The sequence below is a fragment of the Gymnoscopelus microlampas genome (assembly GCF_963454915.1).
Source record: "Gymnoscopelus microlampas genome assembly, chromosome: 6".
In the NCBI taxonomy this organism is placed as follows: Eukaryota; Metazoa; Chordata; class Actinopteri; order Myctophiformes; family Myctophidae; genus Gymnoscopelus; species Gymnoscopelus microlampas.
This window is the reverse complement of record NC_139943.1, coordinates 20746714-20770362: the sequence shown is the minus strand read 5'-3', so window position 1 is coordinate 20770362 and position 23649 is coordinate 20746714. Positions and strand designations below refer to the sequence as shown.

At 42.4% G+C, this 23649-nt stretch overlaps 1 protein-coding gene across 1 annotated transcript; it reads right to left on the bottom strand.

Annotated features, from left to right (window-relative positions):
- Nucleotides 1-554: 554 nt before the first annotated feature.
- nup160 (nucleoporin 160) lies at nucleotides 555-21790 on the bottom strand. Its single transcript, XM_084059106.1, has 34 exons — nucleotides 21686-21790; nucleotides 19802-19910; nucleotides 18990-19200; nucleotides 16911-17133; nucleotides 16564-16754; nucleotides 16198-16431; nucleotides 15856-15953; nucleotides 15454-15538; nucleotides 14396-14464; nucleotides 13981-14064; nucleotides 13710-13880; nucleotides 13316-13415; nucleotides 12059-12224; nucleotides 11679-11812; nucleotides 11074-11234; nucleotides 10434-10570; nucleotides 10238-10308; nucleotides 9550-9712; nucleotides 9046-9115; nucleotides 8600-8698; nucleotides 7646-7765; nucleotides 7378-7473; nucleotides 6852-6946; nucleotides 6361-6457; nucleotides 5246-5351; nucleotides 4600-4760; nucleotides 4008-4068; nucleotides 3791-3901; nucleotides 2984-3107; nucleotides 2634-2735; nucleotides 2346-2487; nucleotides 1533-1658; nucleotides 1272-1367; nucleotides 555-1013 (listed from the first exon to the last, which is right to left on the bottom strand). The coding sequence occupies exons 1-34, from the start codon at nucleotides 21774-21776 to the stop codon at nucleotides 930-932; spliced, it is 4188 nt and encodes a 1395-aa protein (XP_083915232.1). The 5' UTR covers nucleotides 21777-21790; the 3' UTR covers nucleotides 555-929.
- Between the last annotated feature and the right edge of the window lie 1859 nt (nucleotides 21791-23649).

Genomic DNA, 23649 nt, shown 5'->3' with positions numbered 1-23649 from the left:
ACATACTATATGGCTGAGTCATCGTGACATGAGTGGGATGACATCCCGCTAGGCACAGTATAAAAGGGGAAAGCGCAGTCACGGATGAGCGATCTCAGTAGCACAGAGACTGGCTCTGACATTGGGCAGTGGTGGAAAAAGTACACCAATGTAGAAATACTGTTGTAAGTCTGGTATTATATTTCACTTGAGTAAAAGTACTCAGTGCAGAATAATTATTTTGCTTGTAGATCTTTTTTTCAAATAGCTGAAGTATATAATCTATAAAGTAAGTAAATACAATATTTGCCAAAATGTTGAGGTATTTTTTACTTAAGTACAGTACTTCAGTAAAAGTAATTTCTACTACTTTACAACACTGACATAGGGGACATACATACAGAACTAAAACATCTCTTCAGCCCTTTTTGGTTAACGCTGCTTGAAGATGGAGAAATTAAGTCCTAAATGAACACCTCTGCCGCAAGTCTTGAATCAATCAGAAAATCGATCTAACCATCACACTAGCACGGTCTTCTCAGGTAGTGTTTGTTTCATTTCAATGAACGCAGACATGGAAGGAAATCCTTTAATTGCATTTGCACAATTTACAACAAACCTGTGAGTACAAAAAAAGAACAATGTACTTCTATAAAAAAGAATACATAATTATAGAGTGAAAAACACCCTTTGACTTCTTAACCATGTGCACATAGACAATATTTACAATTTAGGTAATGAATGCACAGACGAGATAAGGCTTTCAATCGCAGAGTCCCCTTGGATGAAATAAGGACAACAGCTTCCACCCATAAAGTGAAAACCCTGAAATGTCATTCCTTTTAAATATACTGCTACAAAAATATTTATTATCTTCCTTTTCGATGTCACTAAAGAGTATCTTCATGAGAAGCCACTGTACAGGGACAGGTAGGGCAGTGTTGGGGGATCTATAGAGCCAGGATTTTCCGTCTCGACGTCTGTTCCACCAGCTTGTGGTATCCATCCAGTTTGTCCCTCAGTTTGTTGTAGAGCTGGGAGGAGAATTCAAAGATAAGATTTTAAAGAATAGACAAAGTCCTATGCACCAGCATGAACTTAACTGTAGAGAACTTTCCCTGCTTGAATACAGTAACACCCAAATGAACCAGAACTAATTGTATTACCTTCAGTTGTATTTACCCATCTATTATGTACTAGATGTAGAGGTTTGATATAGTCTTATTTCCTCTATACTTTATTTGCAGAATTGAACAATTGTTTTTATGTACAGAAAGAATGTCAAGACATACGCTGGCGTTGGTCTGCGTCTCGTTCAGTGCTTGGAGGAGCTGGTCAATCGCCGTGTACGGCAGCCACACTGGTGGGGCTGTGGCTGAGAGGGGCTTCTGTATAGACAAACACCCAGTATTACAGGATGAAATAAGTAAAAAAAACATGTCTCCTGAGTAAATCTGAAAATAATTCAGGCAGGTTAAGTGTTAATGGATCTTGGCTAATCTGAAGTCAATTGACAGAGGGGGGGATACAATGTCAGAGCAAATCAATTGTACCTCTATTCCAAAGTATTGGTGGCCCTTCCCCTGAATAGCGTCCACCAACTCCAGTACTAGCTCTGCCGCCTCCACCAGGAGGTCATAGTTCAGGTAGAGTCGCAGCAGAGCAGCTGCATCCACTCTCTGGAAAAAAATAAAAATAAATGGTCATTAAACAGTTCAGACAACAGGAGAACAAGTCTACTGCACTGTGTGGGTATCAGGGTTGATCATTACATGTTTCAGCAAGTTAGAGTGAAGACATTTTGAAACTATTTTAATACCAGATTGAATGAAAGATTACTCATCAGTGAAACAAGCATAAGTGGAATATGAGAGAGAAGTCTTTCACCTGGTTAATTTATAATTAGTGTTTCACTGCATCAGATTTGAAGAACAGACTGAATTTAAACTATACAAATACATTACTAAATTAAAATGTATTTTAGACAAGGCCTGGATCTCCAGTTCGAGATATTTTAACATTTTCACAACGAGCAGACACCATTGTGTGTACTGCATGCATGTAAATGCACATGCATTCCTAGGCTTCAATACAGGTGTTAAATACATGACTTTGTGGAGCATTTCCAGGGAACACTCAATGGTGTACTGCAAAACCATATCCCTGCCTGTTTTAACACAGGGGTCGAATAAGAGAAAGTATAAACCATGATGTCTGAGGAAGTCTATCGCAGACTACAGTGCGTACAAGTTTGACATTTATATGCAAGTTCTTGATCACATCCCTGCATAGCATTCAGTCAGAAATGCCATGGTGGTGTCTCACCATAACCTTTCCATTATTTTGTATTGGCCAATCCCATTCACCTTGTATGCATTGACCAGCCAATCAGGCAGAGGGACACCGTGAGAGAGGAGCTTGTTGATGACACAACGGTGGTGCTGGGCATTGGGAGACGAGTATCTCTCCAGGTAGGACTCCAGCAACCTCCACGCCTCATCTGTGGCACTAGACGGAGGCAGAGACAAAGAACAAAAATTGCAAGAAAGACTCGAGAAAGACTTACTTTGTTACTATCACAAGATGGTTGGACAAAAAGGGAGTAGAAGTACGGTAAAGGTGGTCGATGGAAACCAATGCTGACACAAACAAACCTTGATTCTTTGGTGGTGATGATTGTTGACAGCTGGTTGGCAGCCAGCCAGTTCCAGGTTTCATTCTGACACTCTTCTCCTCCGTACTGAAGCTTGATACATCTGGAGCACATGGCAAGGGAACAGAAATAAAGCACAAGCTGAGGAGGGCAACTCAGTGAACACTTCACTTCACAACCACATTATTCCAGACTGTTAACCTGCGCATTCATGTATGCAAAAAATAAGTACACAATAATACTGTGCTATTTCCAAGTGTGCCTTCGTTTTTCAAATGCTGCTACCCAGGTTAATGCAGTGTAAGGTACAAGAGTTCCAGGCATTTATCTTAAATGGAACAAGAGACTTACTTGAAGGCCAGTCCCTCAAAGACGGGAGTGAGGGTAAGCTTGAAGGTCTTGCAGAGAGAAAGGGCACAGTCAAACAGCCCTGTCTGGACCAAAAGGGCCACCATCTCCACAGCAGAGGCACTGCCTGTAAAGTGTTAGGTACAGTGTTAGTCAACTGTATGTGAGTGAGATAGTGTTTTCGTTATGTGAGTGAGATAGTGTTTTCGTTTTTTTTACACATTACCCTGTGCTACCCGAGTCCTACATAAATGCCCACTGAGGATAGACAGCATCCCAGCAGCGTCCCATGAAGGGACGATGGGTGTGTGATTGGCTAGTCTGTTTGGCTAACGGGCCAACCAATGCCGTTACTTCATCATTCAAAGACATGTCTGTCTACTGGGCTGGCCCCGTTGGTCCTATATTGTGTCTGCTGGGCACATCATCACTGCTTGATGCAAAATCATCTATAAATGGGTTTGGACTTTCAAAGACATCAGCTAAAAACTACTTTATACATGTATAAATTATCAACTGCAATATAGCATTTATACATGTATAAATTATCAACTGCAATATAGCATTTACACTCTCAATGTCCTGGGCTTGCAGACTGTTAATGCCATGTTGAGGTGGTTCTGTTTCGTGATGTTGTGCATGTAGCCTCATGAGAATGATTGGTCTACTTTTGAGGGGACATACATTGTTGATTTGTCCTGGGTACGACGTTAAACTGCATCCAATCTGGAGAGGGATGGGCGCCGCCAGGTTTAATTGCCCAAGACACACACACATTGTTGATACAGACAAAGCAGACAGCTTGGGTACCTGCAATGGCAGCAGAGGGCGGGTGGTGCTGGGCCAGAGTCAGTCGACTGCGGGCCAGGATGTACTCCTTCTCCAGGTCTTTTAGCTCCAAGATGTCTATCTGACGCCTCACTGAGGGTGGTAAAAACACACCTCTATTAACATACAGTTCGGCTTCTGGGTGGTTTAGCTCTGATATTCGTTTGGTTTATGGTGTTGGTAAAGTTTGATGACCCACCTGGATCATTTGCAAACTCTCCATCGCAGTTCCTCTTTGGCGATGCCCCTGGTCGTTCATACTGTGTTCATTGAAAAAAAAAAAGACATCTTAAAGTTCTTTCTGTGTCCTTACATTCATAGACCGTAGCAGTGCATGTGCAGAGCATGTATGCATGCATATCAGTCCCTTTAACACTGGTAAATACATAAAAAGTCTTCTGTGATTTATCAGCTCCAGCTCTAATCAGCAGTGATGGAAACATGACACCCAGGTGACCAGTTCTTATTAAGATGCACAGGATAACTAGTCTTTACTGTGCACACTATGATTGATCTAGCTGTTGTGTGTGGGTGTCGTGTGTGAGAGAGAACGTGTATGATAGTGTGAGTGTGTATAATTGTGCATTTGTGTATGAATGTGTATGTGAATGCTTATTTGTGTATGATACACGAGTGCATGTTTGTGGGCTGACTGGTAACTTAGTTGGTGCATGCAGGTTTGAATCCGAACTCCTGGCATCATGTCTAATGTGTCTCCTCTCTCTCCACCTTTGGTTTCCTGTCTCTCTACAAGCACACATGTGTGTATGTGCGTGTGTGTGAGTCCATACCACGGCTCCTGAGGCGGGCTGGACGATCCATGCGTATTCAGATCTGATGAGGCGCAGACAGTTGAGGGAGGCCAAGTAACAGTTGACCTGCTTCTGGAGGCCTCGCTGTGTCCTCACCTCCCTACCCAGACGCATGCCGTACTCAAACATCACTGTGCCCGCTACAACAAACACAACAAAGGTCTGGTCAGACATAGTAAATGCTTGTCAATGACAGGCCGCTTCAAAGTATTCACACACATTTAACTGTCTGCTTGAGGAAATAGATATCATTTGGAAGTGGTGTTTTGCAGGAATGACATTGTACAACAATAAAGTAGTACATATCCATGACTCATCAATAAATGTATTAATTTATAATGGGTTAAGTCCTTTTAAAAAACAAGTCATTTTATAAACATATAGATGTTGTGATGGTTAAAAAGTTAAAACAAAATACAAGAGGAACTCAAATCACTGTTTGAGTACCACAGCGATTGCATGCTAGGAAATGGGGCGTACAGTATCTTTTTTTCCAGACTAGTCGGTTACACAACATGAGATGAATCATGTGTGAAATTAGCTGTAATGTATGTGTGTGGGTGTAAGAGTACGTGAGAGGGACAGAGGTGCAGTTGTGACAACAGGCTCTGCTGTAATGTAATACCTTTCCTGTAGTTGTGTCTGTTGATATGGAAGGCGTACAGCAGCTCATAATAGTTGTGGGACATGAGATCCACTGCCCTGGCTCTGGACTCAATGATACTGACCACCTGTTGTCAACCGCACGCGCACACTCATTATTACAATTACATTGGTCTACAGTGAAACCATCAACAATGAGAGGTACAACATATTAGTCATATTTTATTAATATGCAGGGGTTTCAAAGTCTGAGGCAGTTGGCCTCCCAATAGTAATGCTTTTATGTTTTTATTTAAATAGGTCCCCAAAAATGCTACATGACTAAGTGTAATACATTTAAACAACTGAAATGTAGGAAGTTAAAGTTCAGCATCAATCAATAAATAATAATATTGGAAATTGTCACATTGAAACACGGATAGCAAGAGTGAGTGAGATCAGGTCCACCGAGTCTTCTTACAACATGAACAACATGTCAGTGTACTGATGATTCAATTAAAGTTTGCTACGCTACCATGAGCTGTACCGCTGCCAAGTCTAAGTCTACACACGCACACATGACATTGCAGAATGCATTAGGAGAGTGGAAATACAGAAACCGAAAGTGAGAAGTGCTCCTCATTCAATCGTTTGTATGCTAGATTTAGGCAAACATCTATGAATAACACCGAAGAGGTTAACCATTATGTGAATCTTTCTGCATAACTACAGTCCTGTTGATCGATCCTGACCTCTCTGTATTGCTGTGGTGCCTCACTTTGGAAACCCCTGCTCTAGAGACAGTAACTTTCCCCATTTAAATGTTAAACTGCCTTCATGTGTATGCGACTGTACACATATATATGTGGTAACCTTTGCAGAATTGACAGCTGCTGTCAAAAGAAAATGTCAAGTTCAGTTTATTTAGTCTGATTAATGAGAGGCAATTTCATCTGGCAGTAAAAGTGCCTTGGAATTACTCTTTTGGAACCATCTTGTAAATGGAATCTGGAATTAAATAACCTTGGAGCCATCAAGCAGAGGATGATGGAGAATAGGAGTAGAAACGTTAAGTGGCCTGGCATTACTCTCATTTATCTACTGTCCATATTAAGCAATGAAGTAAACCAGCACACAGTAGGCATTAGGATTATGTACCTCATCATGGAGGTTGACGTAGGAGAACTGGACCAGGTCATGAAGCTGGGAGCGCTCACACAGAACCACCACCAGCTGGCGCAGACAGTCCAACTGCCTGGAGGACAGCAAGGAGCCAAAGGGTTAAATACAATATATACAGAAAGAAGAACAACTCTTATGTCAACATTGAAAATGCATCACTGGCGAGGAAATGCTGGATTTATTGCACAATACTATTCTGTATCAAGCACTGAATTCATGATTTTAAATTCAGTGAATGAAAATAACAGTGCCAGCAGTACATGTTTTAGCGTTGCTTCAGGCAGCTTCTCTGAATGAAGCAGTGACCTCTAGTGGAATTAATTTAGGCTTCATTTAGTTATTGCCCAGCTCAACCTGTATGTGTATTGTATATGCATGTGAGATTTTAGCACTCATAATGGTGGACAGACACCACCTTCTTACAATCCATGTTTTTCCATACAGTAAGTGTGTGTGTCTGTCATTACCTGCTGGAGTCAGGGTTCTGGGTGAGGGCTTCATAAGCCTGGTGGTTGTGTCCCAGGTCTAGGTGGTGTTTGAAGATACGGGTCCAGAGAGCAGCCTGCAGAGAGAGAGATGCACCTTTACTTAAAGATATAATTTCTGTGCCTTCTGAACTGATTGAGTCACTCAGAAATTATCCAGCACTTTGTCCACCTAATACTGTCTGAGATTTTGTTATAGGAACAGAATTGAACTGTGATAGCGATCTCTAAATGTGTGCAAGCACAGCCGCCATGTTAAAGCTGCACGTTGCTGCTTTTAGACCTTGAGAGAGTGGTTTTACTCATTATGGAGTACTCCCACGGAACACTGGTTCTCAACGTCGGGTTCCGGGACCACCAGTGAGTCCAAATGGACTCTTACTGGTCTGTAACACTGAGAACTTTACAGTGTAGATTGGGGTCCCAAATATAAACAATCATGGCCGTCTGGCCCCCGACGAGACGTTGAGAGAAAGTACCATAGGACACATTGTAACGATCTGCCTACCTGGCTCCGGACATCATTGGTAGCCTCTGTTATGGCCATAGTGGCCAACTGGATGATGAGCTCTGGTAGACCCATGTCCTCCAGCAACCGCAGCACCTGGACAAGCACCAATTAGACTTTCAATTTGGTTCACTCAACATCAATAATCAATTAGTTGTTACTGTTATTTTAGCCAAGTTCAACCTGGTATCCCTATTTTGGGGATGTCATTATCATTATAGTCAACGATTTCCAAAATGCTTCAAAAAAGGTCATGCTGTGTATGTACCTTGTTGTAGTATTGTAACCTGGGAGTGGAAGCAGCCTCCTCATCCTCAGTTCCTGACAGTCTTATGAGGAAGTCTTCCTTCTCCACCTCTGTTGATGCTTCCTGGAAGCATTGCAGAGCCTTTGCAGAGAACATACATTCAGAATAGCAGCTAGTAAGGTTCCTGTAGACTCCAATATTTTGGCCATCTAATACGTATGTCACGTCCCATTGTGCGATGGGAAAAACGTATAATTGTGATAATCAAATGAGACTACAACCTACGTCAGCTGACGTTTGTCAGGACAACGTTTTACTTTGAGAAAACAAAGCTAAGCTAATAAAGGAATGGTGGAAAGTTTTGACCCAGTCAGGACTTGGTAGAAGAGGCCAAAAACAGGTTGGCAATTTTACAAAGGCAGCTTGATGAGATAATATCTCCAGCAATTTCTCACTAATCTGTCTACTCATAAACTAGCATATACATGATAATGTGCTTTACCGGATGAAACCTGTAAAATTGCTACAGTAATTTGTCTGTTAACGGTCATCAACAATGATTTATTTTTAACGTGTTGGTAGTGATTTCTTATGACTATAGATTTATTGATATTATACTGTTTAGACTGCTGATAGGTTCTTGGTTTATTGATGTATTAACTAATAATTTCCTTGCTTACTGTAAATCGCTCTGGATTAAGAGTGTCTGCTTAATGCCTAAATTATCAATTTTAAATTGTATAGAAGTAGCTCAAGGCACCATGCACGAATATGGCCCAGGTTTCCAGACACTGCTCATCCTAGACCCTGCCACACTGAATGACTGAAAGACACTTACAATGAATATATGTGCCAAGTTTTTAGCCACAATGTTTAAATTTACCTGGAATGGCGCCAAGACAGCCAATATCATACAGCAGGGGTGTGAAACTAATTTTATGATGTCAGATGTCAGTTGAAAGCTGTACTACTAACCTTGTGGCCCTCTCCGTTGGCCAGGTAGCACTGTCCCAGCATGAAGCGACAGGAGCCCACATTCACCTGACACCAGGGCTGGATCAGCCTCACATACTCCTAAACACACATACAAACAGACACACAGAGTAAGACAGACAGATTAAACAGTTCACAGGCATCCAAACTGCATAGATAAAATATGGTGCGCACATAGCATGGGTCAAAATGCTTTGTATTTTATGTATTTGTGCTGGGGCGGGTCAAATGCTCTATTTGGGCTAGTAAAGAGCCATATAGAGCATATAACATCACAGCTATTGATGGGTAAAATAAAAAAAAGCGAAGCTCCAACCACACTTTCAACTTCATCACACCGACAATGAAGCAACACCACCATGTCATCATAGGAAATGAATGACTTCTCTGGTTGCTCCAGTAAGACTAGGCTATGAAAGGAGACCTACCTGTAGTTGTGCGTATTGGCAGTTGGCCATCAGACATTCAGGGAACTGGAAGCCCGGGTTACTGGGCCAGCTGGGAAAGATACTGGTTAAGGTTCATTGTTGATGCAGAACACAACCTATATCAACTGACATAACGTGTGTGTATAGAATGCTTGAAAGCTGCAATCCATAACGTTTGTGTGTAAATAAATGTTATTTCTACCAATCTGAACGGTAGAGTATGTATAGAATATACGTAACTTAACAACTGCAGTGGTGTAGTTGGTCCACCAGAAATGATATCTTGCGGTCAGGTAGGACCACTACTGGTTTATAAGACAAATTAAATACAAAGTGAAATGTCTAAAATTATGGATTGCAACTTTAAAGTTATACGTATTTCACTGATGCAAAGTGAAATACACATAAATGCATTTAAAGTCATGGAATGTGACTGGACGTCGCTTGAGGCGATGTGTCTCAGTCCACTGTACACTGCTATACAGTCATTGGAATGAAGGATACAGGAATTGTGCTAGTAGATTGACAATGTTGGACACTATGTGGGGCCAATGGAGCAGGGCGTTGCTCAGCGTGGGGCTCTGCTGCTGGCTGTAGATCTGGGATATGATGCCCTTCCTGGCCACCGTCTGGTAGAACAGCTCCACCACTGTCTGAGGACTCAGCACTGAGAAGAGAGAGAGGGTACAGGTTGATGTATTTATTGAAACCAGCATTAACACTTTGGGATTTGTTTTTATCCCAGTGACTAATACATGTAAGTGATATTTATTTTTTGTTAAAATAGGTCTCCCCATCTCTTTAGTAACAGAAAATATATTTTCAGGTCAGGACATCAATTTGAACCAATCAGGAGAGAGAACTCATACAGGATATACACATATGAAATTAGAAGTGATGAAACCAAAAACTGAGCTGACAAAACTGGAAATAGAACACAATTGAAGATGACAAATGGGATCACTCTCCTGATTGGATGAAATTGATGACACACCTGAAAATGTATTTTCCGTTCACTAAAATGGAACAGAATCGGGACTCCTGTTACTGAACCAACACTCCATAGCAATCCTTACTATTAGAATAAAGAGGCTTAACTTTCTAACAAAAAACTTTTGCCTTAAACCAAAATATATCACGCATGAATCTTTGTCGCCCAGTGAGTGTTGTCTGGGTGTGTGACATTACCCACCTGAGCCTGAGGTGGACAAGGCCGGAGAGTCTGACAGCTCCAGGACGGACAAGTGCTGCAGGTTGGCGTCTCTGAAGGAGCAAGACAACTTAAATTTACCACTTAAACCGGATGCAGGAATTGTGGGCACCTCAATGTTAAATTGACAATTATTCCCAAAATTTAAAAATGTCTCTAGTTATCTTTGTGTTCCTACATGGTGTCCATGGGGATGGAGGAGGCCAGGCTCTGGCTGATGTTTTTGAGAAGGTAGTAGGAGGAGAGGAGTTGAGAAATGCGAGGGATCAGGTCCTGTTGGAGCTGCAGCAGTTGTGCACCTCCTCCTGGAATCATCTGGAACACACACACACACACACACACACACACACACACACACACACACACACACACACACACACACACACACACACACACACACACACACACACACACACACACACACACACACACACACACACACACACACACACACACAATTTGATTTCATTATGAGAATTTGTCAGCATAACTACTACTCAACACATTGGTAGACAACTAACATCATTTGAATAGCCAAGAACAATTGTCTAGATGGCAACAGAAGTTTTGAAATCTACCAGCCACTGTGGCTGGTAGACTAGAACGGTTTACTTGTGTTTGTTTGTACAACTATGACAAATAAATGTGAATTATGTGTATGCGCAATTGTGCATGCAGCCTCCCCACTGTTGCTAATGGCCCAAAACATCATCAGTCCTGATTATAAACGGCTTCAGTATGTAACATTCCGTTACACGTAATAAGTGATCATTTGAGTGCATTTTCACCCATATAATCACATGTGACGGTCTACTCACGTTGTCTCCCAAGTGGAGGTATAGTTTCTGAAGGATGAGTAGGTCTCTACAGAACAGAGCTCTGGTCATAGCCATGTGACAGACAGCCTGACACATCACGGTCACCGCGGTACTGCTGCCATATAGCTGGGACAAACTGATCCTCACATTCTGACTGTGACCTGCGAGGAGACAAGACAAGAGACATTCCAGGTACATTTTGAAGATTAACACAATCGAGGGCGTAAAATCATACAATGCACAAAACAAGGAATTTATAATCAATGAGTACCAACAACAAAACAAGTACTAATTAGCAGTAGGAACATAGTAGTAGGAAAATAGGTGTCACTTTTACTTAGGCAGCACCAGACATCCTTATCCGATAGGTACCCATCAGTATGCTTCCTGAGTAAGAGTGGTTTTAGCAGTACTGTAGCGAATAACATTCCTTGTCCACCTTCTTCTATTTATGTTCTCTGACCTATTTGGAAATATTTTCCACTGTTCTTTTATGCAGGCATGTCGAAATAAAACTCTTCAAATACAATCTTACAACTAATATCCTAAAGAAATGGGCTGCTCAGAACAACAACAAAAAACGCTCTTAATGACAGATTACGTACCTGGTGGGAGGGGCCCATCCCCACCGCCCTCTGTTTCCGTCTCTAGGTCCATATGGCTCACTAGGACAAACATGGCCGACACAGGGTTCCGAACGTTCTGCAGTTTGTCCTGGATGTCACTTATCACGTTGTCACTATAGAGACATAACGGGAACATGGGTTTGTGAACAAGCAGGCAGGCCAGGCAGGTAAGCCAACCTGAACACAGATGATCTAACTTTTTGATTTGTGCGATTGAGTTTACACCCGATTTCTAAGAAATCTACAAGATCAGTTTAAATTCTGGGGATTAAAACTTCACTGTTTTTAAATTGCCAAAGTCACAGTCTCCCCATCCCAACCCTATTGGTCAAGGGGTGTGTCAATCCCTACATACTCACTTGTCAGTGGCCAGCAGGTTGTCCAAAACCAGCTCTGCAGCTCTCTCAGGTGACTGTAGATGTTCCAGGGCTTTTTCCATCTCATAGGCCATGTCCCCTGTCACAGCGTCACTCAGCAGACGTAGACACTGTACCAGCTGCAGCACATCATGGCCCACCTCTGCATCTAGGGGGTCAGGACAGGAGACACAGGGTGTGAGTAATTAGGATCCAAACTATAATGGTGTTGTGAGTAATTAGGATCCAAACTATAATGGTGTCTGGACGTTTAATGCCTTTTAAGTTTTTATGGCGTGAGTCTAGCTATTTATAAGAGGCTCTGTCTGTGTGTCCGGAGATAATCGCGCAAACAGCGTGACAGATCCGCGCAGATGTTTTTGTGCACACTGCCAGTAGGCCACAGAAGTACCAGCAGAAGCATTGTTTTTAAATACACTAGCAAGCCCACCCAATTGCCCGCGAGAGAGAGAGAGTGAGTTGTGGGCCGTTTTCAGCATTTCATTCATAATTTTCCGTTGTTACTCACGCCACGGCCCTCTCGGAAGCATCGCAGGTCCAAATCCAAGTTCATGTTCAATGCCATCTGTTTCCAAGCCATATTGTGGTAGCCTACAGTCAATACTTAGTAGGCAAATAGGCTGCTTATAAATCTACAATGAAATGATCAACGGATCGTTCCCTGCGCTTGTCGTTCCGCTGTGATGTTTGATCCACAGTGTGTGCTTAAGTCTTTTGTGTTTAACTATATGTTGTGGCTTTTCCAACAGTCGAAAACTAAAGTCACTGTTCTTGATCAGGGGGTGTAGGTGGCCATAGTAGGCTATTACTTGTGTCTCTCTTTGTTTACAAATAATTGCAAAGATTGCATCGATCAGTCATATTTATTTTTCAGCGTCACATAAGCATATTAACAAAGAGGCTGCGGTCAACGCTTCCCCCCGTCTCACCGTCATCCACTCTTATCAACCATTAAGCACAGTCAGCTGGTGTCATTATCTTTCTAACCTACTCAATTACAGCAGATGTAGACCTCAAAACAATAAAATAACCAAATAAATACATATATTCAGCACCAGGTTGGCTAATAGGCTACAGGTTTGGTTTAGCTGGTATAGACAATGAATAATTTTCCTGTCCTTTGCAATTGTGTAGGCTACATGAGAGAACATTAAACGATAAAATAGATAGGTACAGTGAGTGGTCACTTAAGCACCAGTTTTACAACCCATTAAAACACATAGAAGCTATTAGAGTTACCTTCAGTTATGGGAGTCTCGTCCTCTGAGAAGAGGTACTTGTCATTGGAGAGGTACAGGTGGTCCACCGCAAAACATGGCAAGAGGAAGGACACAAAACCCTGCAACAAACACCAGTTCCTTCATTCAGATTATAATTTACACATTTCTGCTACAGTAGGTGGCATTCATCACACTTGTATTTAGATAGAATATTACAGGAAACAGAGAGGGGGAGAACATGTAAACCCCATATCCAGCCAGAGCCAGCAGTGGTCAACGCACTATCCCGACAGCCCCTTGTTTATGCTCTAATTCAGTGCCGTTTTACATTGATAAATAAACAGGTCAGGTGTCTGGCTCAACAGGAATGAACAAATGACCTTGATTATAGGACCACCTCTTTAACCACTTACCTTCTTAAGCAGGCAGACCATAGCAGTCTGGGGGCTGACAGTGAGGCCCAGGGGCATGGACAGCGCCTCTTGGTACTGTAGACAGCAGGCGTAGAAGCGGGACCAGAACTCCACCTGTAGTTGACGGTACTCCTCCTGGGAGAACTCAAACTCTGTCACACTGCTCTGCAGCTAAGAGAGACAGAGGAGGTTTATGCAATTGTTTTTTTATTATAAATATCGTAATAACATTATGAATATAACAGAACAGGATACAGCAGACAGATGATACCTCATTCTCCACAGCTACGGTGACATCTCTCTTCAGCCTTTCCCAGGACACGTCGAGGATTCTCTCTGAGCCTCGTCTGTAGATCTGGAACACCGGGTACAGTACATTAGTCTGACACAAATGAAACACTTCTTTGGACAGAATGTGTACATTTAAGGGTGATTCGGATACCAAAATGCAAAGGTTTATTTAGGGGAAAACAATTGATTAGTTAAACAATTAATTGATTGTTGATGTGTTCTTTTGTGGGTTAGTAGAACTTAAAACAAACATAGCCTTAAACATTTTGTTCCTGAAGTAGCACCATTCATCCTACAAGTGTGAACAATCTGAAGAGTGAAGAGAATCTAGCTTTTAACAATATAGAATATCTCTTACACCTGGCACGGTCAGAGTGACAGAAGGTGCTCTTTACCTGTAGTGCTTTAACGATGGCGGAGGCCGTGAAGCGCAGAGGGGAGAAGAGCACCTCCAGATAAGTCTCCTGAAAAATAAATAAAATACTGCAAAATGTGCACAGACCTGATGACTGCTTTAAATGATCTAATGTACCTCACAACAACGGTACATACATTTGGTATCCTACATATAATTAACAGAATGTCAGTCTGTCTTTCTGTCAGTCTGTCTGAGTGCTTGGTTCTCCTCAGTGGCTGAAGCAATTGCTCTGCACTTGCACTTTGCCATGCATCATTAGCAAATGCCCACCGTGAGGAAGCCTGTTTTTCACTTTACCCAAATTCAAGCTGTTTATTAGCGTTTTTATGTAAAAGAATGTTGCCATGGTAACGGCCCCCCGAGCTATGGGATGAATGATCAAACTGTGCATGCGTCGAATCCACAGACCCACTCTGTTAGACTGTTGCCGTCTGGCACAAGCACACACAGACAACGTGCTTAAACTTAAAGGACTTTCATTTACGTGCCATGTACACTAAGAAAACATTATTACATTATTATTACACACACATATTATTATGTGTGTGTATATATGTGTGTCTGTGTGGGTGCGTGTGTGTGTTCACTGTGGGTCCAGGACGTGACGACGGGACACGTGCAGGTGTGTGGGGACGCGACAACGCACGTGTGTGTTGGAACTGTTGCAGGTACCAACAGTCACTTTCCATCCTTGAGATACTGTCTGTGCACAGCGCATAACCCAAACTGCACTTTGGGTGCTCATAGCCCCCCGACGGGTATGCACTTTTCATTCACAGGGAATCCCTGAGTGCTACATGGTTAAAACATATAACCAATCATAGAAGGTTAAAAGTAGGGTTTAAAAATGTCAATCACAAAAGGATATAGCTGACAGTGGTTACACAACAATTTAACACGAAAAAGGCGTTCTGAAATAAAAACGTTTTTAGGCCTGTTTTAAAAGACTGCGGTGCTCTTAAATTGAAAGGAAGGCTGTTCCACAGGCAAGGTGCTGCCGGGCACCACAAGTTGGTGGTACCAGGGAAAGCTTACCCTGGGATCTTGGTCCACTCCAATATGGACTTCTTCCTCTGGCGGGGGCTGAACAAAGACCTGGTTCCACTGACCTGCTGTATTACTGAACACACAGACAACAACACTTGATATACTTTACCATCGTATTTCTCAGAAACATCCTACTGTAACATTAAAAACTCATACATGAAAGTCCTGGGTAAAATAAGGCTTCAGATGCAGAGAATAGTATGCTTGTTTATTCGTTTTAACCCGTCTGAAGTAACAGTAATGTGAACCTTAGGTAGGTTCACATAAGTTCACAGAAAAGTACAATATATTGATTTTTAAATACCTAGGGACCCAACACTATGCCTGGAAAAACTCAAAATGCCTGGTACAAAATAATTATGTATATTTTGACTCCAAGTTCAAACTTACTGTTCGTAGTTGATGTATTTGACTACAGTGGTGTTTGTGTCATCCACCCACAGACCCCAGATGTCAGTGGAGGTCAAAGCGAAGTCCACCAATGTCTCCTGTTCATAAAGAGACAGATGGTCAGTCAGGATGGGACAACGGGCCGACCCGATAAGTGGTTAAGGCACAGGGGCGCAAAATGGCAGGCCTGATCAGCGAGTGCCCAGTTTGCTTCCCGGCCGGCGAGACCATTTGCTGCATGTACAAATGCAACCAAATGGACCGGTTAAATTAACACTGAGGTATCTGTTTTTTTTCAGGCCACCGCAAATGACATCTGTGGACTACGTGTCCCTGCCTTACCTGCGTGGTGAACAGTGAGGAGATGTGATCCAGGCTTTGGCGGTTGTCCTGTGCGGCCAGCTGCAGCACGGTGAACTGTCCTTTCTGAGGGATGGCCAGGTACACGGCCAGAACCAGCCCTTCGGTGTCAGAGTAGGACAGACGCAGCTTGTGACCCTGACCTGCCACCTGCTTCACCCCCTTACAGGCAGGCATGTACTCCAACATGTCAACCTCCAGAAGACACGCCTGGATCTGGGGGCAGGAGGAGAGGGATGATGTGCTACTATTAAGACATGATATTAATTGAAACAAGTGAACCTAAAAGACTTCAATCAATAGGCGAATTACAGTACATCCTGTTTATTGGGGTGTGCATTGACATACCCTGTAGGACCACATGCGTAGTTTGTGATCCTGGCAGAGAGCGAAGATCAAGGTGTCGTCCTCATGCTCTCGGGCGGCCAGACTGAGTGCCAAGTCCCCAGGGGTCTGCTCCCCACGGATGGCTGTGGGCATCCAGCCGGCCAGCCTCTGCATCACCGTGCTCCTCTTCAACTCCACTACTGACACGCTGCCTGCAATAAAACAAACACCATGTACAAATATTGTCACAATGTAACCACAGGCACGTGCTTTAAACCAAAACAAACATTTGCATGACGCGCAATACATTTCGCAGCCTAGCTTCAGCTGTCACAGTTGAGTTCCTGAATCCCAGGGTGCAATCTTACCCTGCAAGTCGTGCGGCGGCAGGGTGACGACAAGGATGCCCCCAGCTGGTGAGGCGAGAGCGTACTGGGCCTCTCCCTGGTGATTGAGCCAGGCCGTGGAGGCGCTGGGACTCCCTGTCTGGCCGGCCTGGGTGGGGATGACAAAACTGTGGGCTGGGTCCTGCAGGCTCAGCTTGCCCACGTCTGTGAAGATGGACTGCATATGGCTCTCCGTCACCAGCTCCTGGAGGGATATGGTGGAGGAGAGAAGAGGTTTGAATGTTAGTTTGGGAACACTTTCAGTGTTCCCCACAGGATGGTAGGCTAGCTGTGGTGGCGGTGGCCGCAGACTAAGGCAGCCCCCATTGCCAAAATTATTGCTCAGACAACTACAAATGTTTGATTGGCACGTGTGATTAGAACTTGAGGCTCTCTAGTATTTTCTTAGACAACGCCCACCTGCATCCAAACCTAGTACAGAATTTTGTGCTGAACCCTGTGAATCCTTTTTTCTCCAAAATGTTATTATATAGACGGTATATTGATGACATCTTTGTGATTATGGATTGCAGTGTGGAGGAATTGACAGAGTTTCACAATTATTTAAATTCCTGTAATGACCATCTTAAGTTTACATTGGAATTTAATAGGGAGCGTTTAAGCTTCCTCGATGTACAAGTTTACAAAAGGGACAATAATATTCAAACTGACTTGTTTCACAAGCCCACAGACCGTAATTCCCTCCTAAGAGGTGATAGTTTTCACCCACAGCCTTTGGTTAAAAGTTTGCCAGTCAGCCAATTCCACCGGGTTCGCAGAATCTGTAGTGAGGAGGCTTCATACAAAAAACAGGCCACAGACCTTTCTAATAGGTTCCTCAGTAGAGGTTATAAAAAAGAGTGGGTGGATGCTGCTAGTGAGCGGTTTGACCAGGTAACACAAAGTGATTGCCTGCGCCCCAAAAATAAGAATACCTGTAACAACCCTCCTATGTGTTGTACCAAGTACTCTCCACTGGGCTCACAGTTTAGAGGTGCCATTCAAAAACACTGGCACATTATCCAATCTGATTCAAGGTTGAAAAAAGCTTTTCCAGAAAAACCAAGACTTGTGTTTAAACGCTCTCCCAATTTGAGGGACAGCCTGGTTAAATCAGATCTGGGCACTCAGAGTGTTTCCCAGTAGTACCAGATGGTAACTATAGGTGTGGTAACTGTATGCAATGTACATACACAAAAAAATGCAAGGTTTTTAGTCATTCTCACACCGGCCGGGATATATCCATACGTGGTGCGATTACATGCAGCACAACGCATGTGGTATATCTTATCCGGTGCCCCTGTGGGTTGGCATATGTAGGCAAGACATCCCGGGCTCTGCGCACCAGGATTACTGAACACAGGAGTAGTATAAGAACAGGTGATGAACGTAATCCTGTTGCTGCTCATTTTAAAAAGGCTGGTCATAATCTTAATAATTTGCGATATGTTGGTGTTGAGAAGGTTGAAAAGCCACCCAGAGGTGGAGATCTTGAAAGGTTACTTCTCCAACGTGAGACCTATTGGATTTATCTCCTCAATACCATGTCTCCTGATGGTCTAAATGAGGAATTTGATATTAAACCTTTCCTCTAGTTTGTTGTTTAGCTTATACATTATAACACCATTTATGACTTTTAACTGTTCTTATTGTTGGTTTTTCACAAATATATTGACTGGCTATTGGTGTCTAATATGTTTAATTAAATGTGAAAAGTCTATTCTCTGCCATGACTTGAACACTCCCCAAAGGGGTGTAGACAAGTTTTTCTGTCCCTGGGATTGGAGAAGGGTGTTTTTTTGCTCCTCCTGACTCCCAGGTGTTGTACATCATCATTAGTCAATGTTTGTGTATATATATGATGCTTTTGTCTGTCATTGTAACATAAATTTTGCCTGATGAAGACCTAAGGGTCGAAACGTTGCAGTATTAAAAAGCGAGTTTCTTGGAGCTTGAAACAGTGTGCGGACCTCCTCCTTCTTTTTCTTTAACGTGTGATTAGAAGAAATTGTTTTTTTAAACATGGGCTAAAAAAAACAACCTATTCAGACAGGGACTCACATTACGATACATGCGTGTGGGATGAGGCAGCACCAGACGGTGGACTGTCTGGTTGGTGGTGATGAAGATGATGACATTGTTGGCGGTCTCCTGGATGGACACACCACCGGGCAGCACGGTGCATTGGCAGAACTTGACCTTCACAGCGTTATTCAGCAGGTTCGTGTCCAGAGACTGCTCCACCAGCCAAACCGTGTCTCCTGACGTGGACCTGATGTGGATACAGAACCAGGATCAAACTGTTTCACTCACTGCTTGTGTTGTGTATGTGCGCATGTCAGACAGCGGAAATAATTATTGACAGGTACGTTACAGGTGTGGGTTATGAGCTCATTGAAGGACATTTGTATGTGCTTAATGCTGCTGTGAAAGCTGTCCTTTTGCATACAGAGACTGCTGTCTACATGAATCTAATGGAAAAGTGGAGAAATTATACTAAATACATGTTTTCTGCCAGAATATTCAAATGGAAAGAGCTGATCCCAAGTCACGGCAATTAATTATTGGGTGACACAGAGAGTGAAATTAATTGCCGCAGAGATTAAATCCTCCACAAAATTACATTGAGTTTTCTATAGAATACATGCAATGTATGGCATATCACGTATTCTAGGGCTAGTAGCACCAGTGTTACCAGTGGAAAAGTTAGTCTGGAGCCCTGCATCACTGTATAGGGGATATATGAGACGAGTGAATTGTAATAAACTCAGTCTCTCTGTCATGTTTATAGAAACATTTTATCCTCAATGCCTTCAACCATCACCAACAGAACCAGCACTGAAGCCATTGACAGCCATAATGAAAACTCTCACCAATGTACGAATCTGTTGCTGGTGATAGACAGCAGTTTACCACTCTCTTCATAGTGAAAACCTCCAGCACTGTCTGGGAACTTGACCCCTCCGGGAAGTGCATTGAGACCTAAAAATAGAAAATATCAACACCAAAAGTCAAAACAAGAGCATAGCATAACAAAGCAAAAACTGTTAGTGTTCAATGGGTGCAAATCGTTGTTGTTGTGTTAGACACAGCAAGGATAAATGCAATATAAAGACGAGTGAATCCAGGTTGTGGCCGGGAGTGCAACGTTGTTTTTAGCAAAGTAGTGAAAGTACATAATACAACTCTTGACCATAACAACAATATACATTGTCTAACTATTACCAGTATCCAATCCATTAACACTATACACTAGTGAGTCACTAGTAACAAAATTGTGCCCGTTTTGTCAAACATATAGCATCATAGCATTTGGGTAAGGCATATTATGAGCATGATTGAATTGAATGTAATACTTTGATTGAATAGAATACTTAATTAACAGTTTGCAAAAAGTGCAGATGTTCAGTTATACAATAATGCTAAAAGGATAACACAAAAAGCACAGAGGGCTTGTTTCCATTGTGGTCCTATGTATTCAATTGAAATCCTCAATACTAGGAGCAATAAAAGTAACAGTGGGGGTCATTTGTTTTGGAAAGCAAGAAGACTTGTCTAGCTCAAATTGCAGACAGGTGATTTGTTTATGGCGGTTGTGAAGGAGGGTACAGGGTAGGGAGTCCCACTATGTGATGGCTGGTGGTAGGGCATTCCACATTTTGGGGGCATAATAGAAGAATGAATTCATCCCCATGTTTGTGCCGAATCTGGGAGGAATGAGATCAGTGGAGCTCCATCTGGTGTCTTTAAGTATTTTGTCAGGTACATGCACTGGTCCGTTGAGCATCTTGAAAACCAGGCCCATGGCAAGTTGCTGTACTCTGTCCTCTACCCTGAGCTATCCCACCCTAGCATAATGAGCAGGGGTTAGGGGAGTCCTAGCTCTGGTCCAGAGCGTTAGCGAGTTCTGGACCAGAGCTAGGTGAGTCCTCCTAGGTGTGAGGTGACTGAGGTCTAATAGTAGTAGACAGGATAGGACCACAATGGAAACAAGCCCCTAGAGGCCCGCCCTATGCTATACTTTTAGCATCATTGTAAAAATCGTACTATTTGCAAACTGTTAATTAAGTAATCAATCACTCAATCTGATTTGTTTGTCGCGAGGTCTGTAGTTTTGATGTTATAGTCAAAATGACATAGTTATACTGTAGTTACTAGTTAATGAATACTTCTGGTGCTGAAACAGATAATTACACATAAGGATAAGGCAATCGGTTGTTAACCTCCTACCTAGAGTATAGTTATCCAATTTAAGCAGAACCTAATGCCGATTGCCCCTTGAGATCATGTAGGATCTCACTTTTGACAGTTTTTGCCCTGATCTCCACTTTGATTCAGTGACAAGCAGGTAAAAAGTATTCAGACAAGACACAATAATCACTGCCACCTAGCTGGACACAGAAATCATGCCCTACCTGGTTGCCTTCTAACAGAAACTAAACCATGTTGCTAGTCGTGTGGCCAGAATCAGATACACACTAATAATAATAATAATGATGATAATAATACACAGAATAACATGTAACGCCAGCTAACAAAAGGCTCAGTTAAATGTGGGACACCTGACAGCCTGACAGACAGACACAGGGGTATTACTAGGAAGGCGCCGTTATTTGCGCTAGCATGTTAGCCCCGTTCAGCTCGCATGTGTGTCACGACCTCACTGCATCCCCCCGCCTCGACCACAAACAAACCTCCACGATCATGCTCACGGAAACAACAAGGCCGTCCTGGTAAATATTCAGAAAAGACTTTACCTAGGTTTACTGTTATTTCTCGGAACCGGTGTGGAGTTTCCCTCTCAAATCCACATATTTCTATGAAACTCCGCTCCAACACCGCCGCCATCTTTGCCGCATTGACTTTCGGGATTGACATGAATGAGGAGAGCAGCCGCGCGCAGGCCTTTCAAACATTTAAAGAGGCAGGACGCTTTCCTCTCTCTCCCCAGTGTGCATCAAACTGTTTGGAAATCATGAATCCCTGATGTTGTGTAGGGCTCCACATCAGTTTGAGTTCTCAAGGGTCCGGGGAGTCGGGACCCCCAGGAGTATTTGAGGGGGTTCCAGGGCCCAGGTTCCCCACTCCCCGGATAGCAGGAACATCAGTTTAACCACTTTAACCCTATTGTATTGGCTATTTGAAAATAGCAGTTCTACAAGCTCACAACACTTTTTGATTGATTAATTAAATACTTTATTAACAGTTAGAAAAACAAGGCACGGTGGCACAGATTTAAACAAAAGGAGACTAAAAGGATAACCTATAAGCCCTCAGGACTTGTTTCCATTAAGGTCCTGTGTATTCAATTCATCGATACATTTAAAGACAAACAATAATATACAGTGATATGCAAAAAAATCATCATATATACGAGTAGTAATATAATAAGAAAGAAAGATATGTACAGTAAACAGTGGGGGGGGGGGGGGGGGGGGTATTTACGGTGATAAGCTTAGACGTTTTACTTTCTGCAGGGGCCAGTTACAATTTGCAGCCACCTGTAAATACCTGTAAATTTTACCAGTAAAATGTAAATGCAGAGCAGTTTTGAAGGAGGGTAAGGAGTCACACTTTTCTATCCTTGTTGGTAGGGCATTCCACATTCTGGTGGCATAGCAGTAGAACGAATTTGACCCCATTTTTGTGCCGAAACTGGTCCGTGGCCACATTTAGGGTGCACTAAGGTCAGTCTCTTAGTGGCCATGTCCACAGAAAGCGTTTTTATGAGAGGGGGTGCACTTTGGATATCATATACTTGTACTCTAGCAATCACCTAACCCATTGCAGCAACCACCTGTTTTTACTACAGCAACACCCTAGCAACTAGCTGTGGTGTAGAGGGGAAAAAGAGCAGCCCAAATTCAACCCTCAAGTATTGAGGGTTTAAGTGGTTAAATGTCTGAAAATACACATTTTTATGAATCCAACATATAGAAAAGATTGAAAAGATAATGTGTAAAAAAAAAACACACACAACACAACACTGTCTGACAGTGCTCTCAAACAATCTAAGCTATCTATGACATCAATGCAAAAGTTTAATCTCTAAGACTGTAACACAATGTTATACAATATAATGTATGGGGCTCCCTGATTTATCGCTCTAAGGGTCCGGTCCTTGGTCTGAAAAACGTTGACGTTGGCCTTAACCGGTTAATAGTAGCCTATACACAACCTTAACAAACACCTCCTACTTAGTTGCAACCACCTATTTTAGCCTTATTACCACTTCTCATACTTCTAAAGATGAACCCCCCTCAAAGATTCAATGTATTATGTTTGCAAATTCAGTGGTGGAAGAAGTACTCACATTTTGTAGTACCATGCAATACCACAATGTAGAGATACTTTAACTCTATTACAGATAAAAGTCTGGTATTCGAAATTGACTTGAGTAAAAGTACAAAAGTATTTGCATTAATATATATATATATATATATATATATATTCAAATAGCCAAAGGATATAAAGTGTTGAAGTGGTTTTGTATGTTTTGTAATAATAATAATAATCAAAATCTACAAAGTAACTAGTAACTAAGGTGTCCAAATAATTGTAGTGGAGTAAAAGTACATATTTTGGTTCTGAAATGTAGTGGAGTATATAGAAGTAAAAAGTATTGAAAATTGGAATACTCTCCAGTAAAGTAAAAGTACCTCAAAATTGTACATAAGTACAGTACTTGAGTATATGTACTTAGTTACCCGCTTACACTGTC